The sequence below is a fragment of the Lactuca saligna genome, chromosome 6 (assembly GCF_052625555.1).
Source record: "Lactuca saligna cultivar CGN05327 chromosome 6, ASM5262555v1, whole genome shotgun sequence".
Classification (NCBI taxonomy): domain Eukaryota; kingdom Viridiplantae; phylum Streptophyta; class Magnoliopsida; order Asterales; family Asteraceae; genus Lactuca; species Lactuca saligna.
In genome coordinates, this window is record NC_136422.1 from 58582379 (window position 1) to 58592553 (window position 10175).

Here is a 10175-nt window from a genome sequence, read left to right on the forward strand (position 1 = left end):
CCACCTCCTACAACAACGGCAATGTACGTTTTTGCTAAAAAAATCAAAGACAAAATAAGAGATTAATTATCCTCGTACATCACAATGAGTGACTAGTGAGATGGGAGGAGACAGACTAAATTGAGATTTGAGGCTGTGGATGCAAAACTTAATAATGGGGTGGTAAAAATCTGAAAACAAAGAGTCAAGGCATGAAAATTGAAAAATAACAAAATTGTTGTGGTTAAAATCCGAATTACAAAAATCCACTATTCATAAACGCGATGGGATTTAAATTAGTATACAAATACATGGATAGGGTCAATCACAAATATATGGCTCGTATAATCCAGTTTCAAGTTTCAACACATATAATAGTTACAGGTTTTATATATTATTAAAGAAGATATTTCATAATAGATAAGAATATATGAAACAACAAAATATCAACATAAAATAGAACTTTCATTTTATTTTATTATTTTGGAAAGTGAAAACACAACATACATATAAATACACTTTTTCTATGTCAACCTGACAAACCATCGAATACACGACTTGGAACTTATATATTTGACCAAATCATCACATATAGAGGCTCACGTTTGGCAACCTTTGTGATGGGACAACAATGAGTGGTTCTTTTTTCTTTAGTGTAAAGCCAAAATTTTCAGATAGGTCATGTTCTTCACCTTCAGGCAAGCTCCAGTCAAACGAGTGCAAGAGTGAAGCCAATATATACATTTGCATTTTCTCGGCCAAATGAACCCCTGGGCACAATCTTCTCCCGGACCCAAATGGGAAGAAGTTTAAATTGCTTCCCTTGAAATCATATTTGTTTGTCAAGAACCTCTCTGGATTGAATTTTAACGGATTGTCCCAATACTTAGGATCACGATGGATTGACCAAACATTCAGAAACACTGTACAACCTTTTGGAATGGTGAATCCAGCTACTATGCAATCCTTGCTTGGTGATCGTGGTAGTATGAGAGGCAGTACTGGGTGCAACCGGAATGTTTCCTTAATAGTAGCTTCTAGGTATGGTAGTTTAAGGAGATGAGATTCTTCGACAATATTGTCAAGTCCCACAACATCTGCTAATTCTTTTTGAATCCTTTTCATTGTGTCATGATTTCGCATGATCTCTGCCATTGCCCATTCTATCAGTGTTGTTGTCGTTTCTGATCCTGCAACCATAATATCCTGATACAACAAAAGTCCAACTATTGTCAATTTTGTAGTTCAACTAAATGGAAAATCGTGTAAACATGTTATTTCTGAAGCACATCCACACTAGAAGCTTACTGGAGAGTTGTTTTAGTAAAATAATTTTGACAAAATCAAAAAATATATTGTGAGGGATTTTTATCACATAGTTTTACACTTAGCTTGTGAATTTGAAAATCTCTCTTAGAGATTTTTTCATAATTCTAGTTGTATTTGAACTTATTGATTCTTTTGGTTAATTTGTTTAGTTTTCCTTAAGACGAAATTTTTTAGTGAAAAAACATATATTCCTCAGCACGTGTTTCATATATATCTGATGCGACCCACAAAATGTGAAGCATGTAAAACCATTAATTTGTGAAGTATCTTTTCTGCCTTTTCGATGTAGTTTTAAATAACAATGATTACCAGGAGAAGTCCCTTTATTTGGGTATTGCTAATGGATGTTGCATCTTTGTGGCCCATGAGATCTAATAAGATCTGTAAAAAATCTTTCTTTCCTTGAGGCCTAACATCATCCTTAGGTTTTCTGGAGTTTGATTCGATTCGATCGTCAATAATGCTTGTGAAAATTTGATCCACCTGATAAAGTAGCTTCTTGGTCTTCCTCAAGACACCTTGTAGATCAAGCCATGCAAGACTAGGGAAGATGTCAGATACATTCGGCTGTCCCATGAGTTCAACAACATTTGAAGCAATCATCCGTAACTCTGCTACAAAATGGCTACCTTTTGCGAATGGATCTGAAGTGTTTTCCCAAACCATGCTCGTTAGGACGTTAACCTCGGTCAAGAAAGCGATCTCGCTAATGTTGATTGTGGTTCCAATCTTACTATAAATATTCTTGATAGTTTTTCTAACCTCATCCCTTCGAAAATACCTGCATGCTTCAAGATTCTTGCTGCTTAGGACCTCATGGACAAATAGCTTACGAAGGTTACGCCAATCTGAGTTGTTGTCAGACCATATAACATCTCGGGCTCCAAAAGACATTGTAAAGGCAGAAATTGATGGATTGCGGTTAGCAAAGATCTCATCTTGCTCACGGACCACCACTTTTGCTATGTCAGGGCTGTTTATAACGACATGAAGCTTGCTTCCCAAGTGAAACTTGAAAATGGGCCCGTAGATGTGAGCCAAGTTACAGAACTGCTTGTGCATGTCACCGCTAAGAATTGGAAGGTAACCTACAATCGGTAAGGAACGGGGACCTGGTGGCAACGGTGGTGCACCATGTAAGGAGCTCAAAGATTTCAATATGTGCCATAAAATAGCCAAGATAGTTGCTGAAATGGTGGCAACTGCCAGCTGAGTAAGTTGGTCTTTGTTGCCGCTCATCACTTCCCACAACCATGAACCGTCGTTGTTAATTATTAGTTGTGCCATTTTTGCTAATTATGAATGTGTGTGTAGAATGCTACAAATGGATGGTTGAATTTAAACTCCAAGTGATGGGCTATGTTTGACTAAAAAAAGCGATAATTAGATATTTGAGTAAAAAGAAAAAAGAAAATACGTTAAGCCTAGATTTTATCGGTTACTTTTGTAATAGTTTGATGAATAAGTGTATTATTGGGCACTACAAGAAAAGTCCTTATTACTAACTAATTTTTGGTGACGATCATCTTTCATCTTTCAGTCGTAGTCGCCAGAAATTAAGTGGTCAATTTTAATAATCCTACAAATTTAATGACCAATTCAATGTGATGGTTACTAATTTGGTCCCTTAACCGCGAAAAATTAAACTATTTTTGTTTTATATCATAACTATTTAGTGACAAAAAATAATAATCACTATGTTAACTATATAATGACTAAGAATAATGGTCAATACGTTAGAAGCTTAGTGACAAAAAAATGATCACTGTATTGGAGGTTTAGTGATTAAAAATAGTGGTCACTGATTATATATATATATATATATATATATATATATATATATATATATATATATATATATATATATATATATATATAGTTAATAAAAATTATAATATTTTTATTAATATTTTTTATTTTTGAAAATGACAAGAGTTTGTATTTTTTTTACACATAATTTTGCAAAGAATGGTTATATTGAGTTGTGCTTATCAAACATATTTATTATAATAATATTTGGAAAAAAATAGAAAAAAACACAATAGAAAAAAAAAAGCTTACAATCAAAACCTAATGGTCCGCAAAGAAAATAAGTTGCAATATTTATGGTCCAGGATCCATACTGATAAATAAATTAATATTTTACTGTTGGTCACGTGGTTGACACATGGATCAACTACATCCTAACTTCAATCCCTTTCTCTAACAAGTGCTCTTTTACCGACTGAATTGGTACCTGCAAACAAATAACAAATGAAAAATATTATTATATTAATTAATATTAAAATTAAAACAGTATAATATATATACTTTTTGTAAAAGAGAAATCATGGGTTGGATTTGTATTTTGACTAAATAAAAGAGATTAAAACCCTTTTCAATTTCTAGATTCTGAATTGAATAAGCTACCAATATTGATAATTGTTCATGGAGCAGCCAAAGAATGATTCTGTATCTTATGAAACTGCCGAACAGATCATGCTCCGGTGGGACGCTACAGCTTCGGAAGATGCCATGGTTTAAATGATCTTTGAAGGTGATCTCCAAGAGATCGATCGATACTTAGAAGAAGTCGATCGAATCTAACTATCCATGGAGTCAACTACTCTATCGGACGATGACGGAGCCGCCAGAGTCTAGGAGCGGTTAAAGAAAATCAACGACGGTATTCAGATTGCCATGGCTAGACTTGAGGATGAGTTCCGTAACATAATCATCTCCCATGCTAGTCCCGTTGAGACAGAGACACTTACTGAGTTGATGTCATCAAATCACTTGACTCCTAGAACCAGCACCTCCATTAGCGAGTTTCCAGGAAACGAAGATTACAGCAGCCGAGGTGAAGAAGGCTCCATATCCCGAGACGGCTCTTCTTCTCTAGTCTAGAACAAAGCGAGAGTAGCAATACAATCTTGAGCTACAAATCTATGAGTAGTATTCGCGAGATAGAACTGATTCCTTCAGATGTCGTATGTGATCTTCGCAGCATCGCGGAGCGTATGATCGCCGCCGACTACTTCCAATAGTGCATCCAGGTGTACGGTAGTGTCCGGAAATCTGTGGTAGATGTGTGCTTCAAAAAGCTTCGAGTTGAGAAATTAAGCACCAGTTATTTCCAAAGGATGGAATGGGAGGCTTTGAATACGAAGATTGGGACGTGGATGTGTGCAACGAAAATGTGCGTTAGGGTTTTGTTCGCAAGAGAGAAGAGACTCTTCGAGCACATCTTCGAAGGTCTAGGAACAGCGACAAATGATGCATGTTTCATGGAAACCGTTAAAGGTCCCACGGTTCAGCTATTTAACTTTGCCGAAGCCATTAGTATCAGTCGTTGTGCTCCGGAGAAGCTATTTAAGATCCTGTATTTACACGATACCTTCTATGATTTTTACCTAATATCGACACTGTTTTTGACGGAAAATCAGCCGAATCATTTAGAGTTCAAGCGATGGAGATTCTCTCGAGGCTAGCAGAAGCAGCTAGAGGAATGATAAACGAGTTCGAAAACGCAATTCTTCGCGAGGCTTCTAAATTTCCCTTCCCCGGAGGAACGATTGATCCATGAACCAGATACGTGATGAACTACATAAGCATACGTGATGAACTACATAAGCTTAATTTTAGATTACAAGAAAACCCTAGGCGCATTAATCGTGTCTAGACCTGCAACTGTTTCTCACTACTTAGACGAGCAAACTACTACAGACATGGATTTCACAGACCACCAAGAGGAATCTCCATTAGCACTCCATTTGATTTGGATCATAATGATTCCCTACATAAGCTGAAGCAAAATCGAATGATGAACTAAGGACCATCAGTCATCAATAATATAAGTGCCATCATGCTAGTTTTAGATCTACAGTAGAAACTACAGAAAAACGGTAACCCACATAGTCTACTATTGAGTTCCACAAACAATTAGTACACAAAAATTAAGCAACATCAGATGTCGCTTCAGCTGACCAGAACTATGTTTTTCTTCTAATGTTGGAAACAGTCTACAGAATTGCATCTGGTTCTACCCAACCCTTTCTCGCCCCTTTATGTTTTTTTAGACAAATATCAAAATTCTTCACAATTGACTTTAAAGATATATAGCATCAGTGTAGGATTTTTTTTTTTTTGAATTTTGCAGGTGGTTAGAGTACATGTTACTTTAAATGGAGATCTCAAGAACCAGTTTGTGGAACCTAATGTTGGTTTTGGTACAATTTGCAAGGTATCATTATGCATCCCACAATTAACTTTAAAGATATATAATTATAGACATGTCACCTTTCTTGATTATTTTCTAGGTTGACTCTCAACTCATTAGCAACATGCTCTTTCTGCTGACATCATTATACATCTTGTAATTTAACAAAAGGTAAATCCACACAATTGAAAAAAAGTTTCATTTTCTTTTCTTACTTTTTAGCAAAAATTAAGCAATCAAGAAATGTTTTTTCTTCATTGATCAGTACTACTATTTTGTTCGGCTAATGGGTCAGAAAGCCTCACATGTTGCCTTGGAATGCACTCTGCAATCACATCCTAACATGGTAGTTGTTACACCTCATTTCTTATTAGATTGAGTCATTTATAGACATATATTTACATAGTTTTAACCTTCTTTTATAGGTTATTCTTGGTGAGGAAGTTGTTGCTTCAAAACTTACCAATTTTTCCTTTAACAGGAGAACCAACATAAAAGCAGGCAATATAGGTTGCACCTTAATTTCAAAAAATTTCTGCAAAAGAGGAAACAGTCAATCATCCTCCAAATGGTGTAATCGAAGCTGATTGGGTAAAATTATATCAAAAATTTGCAAGTGAAGAATTTCAGGTTTTTACTTCTTTGCCAAATTATATCAACAAATGATAAAATGACATAAATGGTCATTGAGTTTTTACTTTGCATAGTTACAGAATTGGTCCCTGTGTATTCAATTTGCAGAACTATAAAATTGGTCCATGTGTTTTTTGGTTTGGAAATATGATAGAAACAACCATTGTGTTTTTTTATTTTTCAAAGTTTACAGAAATGGTTCCTGTGTTTTTACTTTGTAGAATTACAGGAATTGTCCCTGTGTAATATTGTGGACAAGTGACATAAATGGTCCATGTTTTTTTGATTTGCAAATATGACAGAAACAACCCTTGTGCTTTTTTATTTTGCAAAATTCATAGAAATGGTTCCTATGTTTTTACTTCACATAATTACAAAAATCTCCATGTGTCTTTACATTTTGCATGACATAATCCTTTTCACTTCTTTAATTTTTGCAGAAAGTTAGCATTAGAAATAAGAACAAATCATCTAATCAAGTTCCATGTGTTGTTGGCACAATTTCAGTTACAAGGATTGTTGACAAATATATATCTTAAATCTTTCATTGCATTGTCAGAGTTTTCTTCCTTTAGTTCAACTTTGTTATATATATATATATATATATATATATATATATATATATATATATATATATATATATATATATATATATTGACAAACTTATCGTTAACAACCTTTTGAAACAGAAAAACAAAGAAAGAGAAGCATCATTTATTTAACGTTACAAGATTGGACATTTTCAAAAAAGAAAAATCAAATGATCAACGAGAAGACTAAAGAAATTTGGGTATTTTTAATATCTTGACATACTTATGAATAACTTTTGTGTTTTACTTTTAATCTAAATTGTTTTTTATGCAGAATGAATTGCTAAATGAGGTCGGATGAAATTTGTATGAAAAAACTACATTGTATATCGGGATATATAAATGGGCGTTTTGTTTCGACAAAACAAGTTTTAGGCACAAAAAGTTGCAAAAGGAACTTGAATTAAAAAAGGAAAAAGCAAAAGCCTTAGAGGAGGAAATTCGTGTAATTAAAGAAGAGCAACTACAATTTCAAGATGAGCGGATCAAATATTGAGAGGAACAAAATAAGAAAATGAAATTTATGATGAGTGAGATTTCACATTTATCTCAATTACATTGATCAATTGAATTTACTTTTAATCCACATTGATCTTTATATGTTTGTTTTTTGAAATATTAAATAAAAATGTATGTATTTTGTTTCTTAAAAATGACATTTAATTTTCATATTATAATTGTGAAGATTTATTTGGTTATTGTTGTTGTATTGTAAAATTTTACAGGATTGTTTTTTCTTTTTTCTAATTAGATATTGTTATATTTCATATTAAAAATGACATTTAATATTTCAGTAATTTCTTAATTATTGACCTCTTTTTGTGTCTAATAGGATAAACAGTGACGACTTGTTATAGTCACTAATGATATAAACTAGTGACCACATTCTATGGTCACTAATCGAATAAAACAGTGATGACTTTTATTGATCACTAAATAGATAAAATAGTGACGACTTTCATTTATAGTGACAACATTTAGTGACGAAGTGGGTCGTCACAGAATTAGTGACGAGTATATTTTAGTCACTATTTAGTGACCATATTTATATTTGGTCACTAAATCGGTTTTGTGACGGACTTATAGTGACGAAAAGTGACTACTGAAATTTTGGTCACTAAATCATTTAGTGACGATTCATTCTATTGTTAGTGACCATTTTGTTTTGGTCACTAATTGACATATTTTTGTAGTGGGGGTAAGCGAATAGCCTTTTTTGTCGATTAGTGATACTCGATGTATGCATAAGTGTAGTTGGCGGACCGAGCTAGATGTTTTGAAGAATAAGTGTTTTCTTGGGCTAAGGGGGTGTTTATATAAATATTTTTTAGCTTATTAGAATATTGCTTGTTTGCTTATTGTGGTGAGAATAAACAATTTTTTTTAATGTGTTTGGATTAGCTTATTACGGTGGGAATAAGAAATAAACAATAAACATTTAAGTGTTTGACAAAATAAAACAGCTTATATGAGTAAAATGACCAATAAGCAATAAACATTCCCCCCAATGCTTATTAAAATCAGCTTATTTTTGCTTATTCCTACCGCAATAAGCTGATTTTTAAAGAGTCTTATCCAAACACTTAAATTTGCTTATTGCGGTGAGATTAAGCTATAAGCAGCCTCTTTTTTCTCTATCCAAACACCCCCTAAGCGGGTAGCCTTTTTGTCAAGTGCTGATACACCATGAATGCATATGTGTAGTCGGCAGATCGAGCTACATGTTTTGAAGAATAAGTGTATTCTTGGGCTAAGCAGGTAGCCTTTTTGTCAATTAGTGATACTTGATATAAGAATATGTGTAGTCGACAGACCGAGCTACATGTTTTGAAGAATTAAGTGTATTCTTGAGCAAAGTGGGTAGTTTTTTTGTCGAGTAGTGATACTCGATGTATGCAAAATTGTATTTGGTGGACCAAGCTATATGTTTTGAGAAAATAAGTGTATTCTTGGCCTAAGTGGGTAGCCTTTTTGATGAGTGGTGATACTCGATGTATGCATATGTGTAATCGGAGGACCGGGCTACATGTTTTGAAGATAAGTGTATTTTTGGGTTAAGTGGGTAGCCTTTTTGTCGAGTAGTGATACTCAATGTATGTGTAGAGCTACATGTTTTGAAGACTGAGTGTATTCGTAGGCTAAGTGGGTAGCCTTTTTGTCGAGTAGTGATACTCGATGTTTGCATAAGTGTAGTCAGTGGACGGATCTGCATGTTTTGAAGAATAAGTGATTGTTGGGCTAAGCGGGTAGCCTCTTTGTCGAGTAGAAATACTTGATGTATGCATAAGTGTAGTCGACGAACCAAGATACATGTTTTGAATAATAAGTGTATTCTTGGGCTAAGTGGGTAGCCTTTTTGTCGAGTAAAGATACTTGTTGTATGCATAAGTGTAGTCAGCGGACCGAGCTACATGTTTTGATAAATAAGTTTATTCTTGGGCTAAGCGGTTAGCCTTTTTGTCAGGTAGTGATACTCGATGTATGCATAAGTGTAGTCGGTGGACCAAGCTACATGTTTTGAAGAATAAGTTTATTCTAGGGCTAAGCGATTAGCCTTTTTGTGAGGTAGTGATACTCGATGTATGCGTAAGTGTAGTCAGTGGACCGAGCTATATGTTTTGAAAAAAAAGTGTATTCTTGGGCTAAGGGAGTTTCCTTTTTGTTGAGTAATGATACTTAAAGTATACATAAGTGTGGCCGGCGGACCAAGCTACATCTTTTGAAGAATAAGTGTATTGTTGGGCTAAGTTTGTAGCATTTTTTTCGAGTAGTGATACTCGATGTATGCATAACTGTAGTTGGAGGATCATGCTCCATGTTTTGAAGAATAATTTTATTCTTGGGCTAAGCAGGTAGCCTTTTGTCGAGTAGTGATAGTCGATGTATATATACATAAGTGTAGTCTGCGGACCAAGATACATGTTGTGAAGAATAAGTGTATTCTTAGGCTAACCGGGTAGCCTTTTTGTCGAGTATTGATACTCAATGTATGTATAAGTGTAGTATGCGGACCGAGCCACATGTTTTGAAGAATACGTGTATTCTTGGGCTAATCGGGTAGCCTTTTGTCGAGTAGTGATACTCGACGTGTACATAAGTGTAATCGGCAGACCGAGCTACATGTTTTGTAAAGTAAGTGTATTTTATGGCTAAACGGGTAGCCTTTTATTGGGTAGTGATAATCAATGTATGCATAAGTGTAGTCAGTGGATCGAGCTACATGTTTTGAAGAATAATTGTATTCTTGAACTAAACTGGTAGCGAACTCCTTATTTGTTAGAAAGCGACCGGTACTACGACAATTTATGATATCATCTACGTGATAGAGATAGTGTCTAATGCTAGTATTTTCTGCTTATGTCATCCTCGTTCCACTTGTTATACCAACCTTTGCGTAGTCAAACCAGTACTTCCTAAGGTTTTTGACATGCGACAATCGTGGTATT

General features: G+C 34.5%; 1 protein-coding gene and 1 pseudogene across 1 annotated transcript; one reads left to right on the plus strand and one right to left on the minus strand.

The window, feature by feature from the left end:
• Positions 1-425: 425 nt before the first annotated feature.
• On the minus strand, positions 426-2611 carry LOC145002064 (cytochrome P450 76C1-like). Its single transcript, XM_078961368.1, has 2 exons — positions 1618-2611; positions 426-1185 (listed from the first exon to the last, which is right to left on the minus strand). Exons 1-2 carry the CDS (start codon positions 2593-2595, stop codon positions 565-567), a joined length of 1599 nt encoding a protein of 532 aa, XP_078817494.1. The 5' UTR covers positions 2596-2611; the 3' UTR covers positions 426-564.
• Positions 2612-3735: 1124 nt separating this feature from the next.
• LOC145002611 (exocyst complex component EXO70A1-like) lies at positions 3736-5096 on the plus strand (annotated as a pseudogene).
• Positions 5097-10175: the final 5079 nt, after the last annotated feature.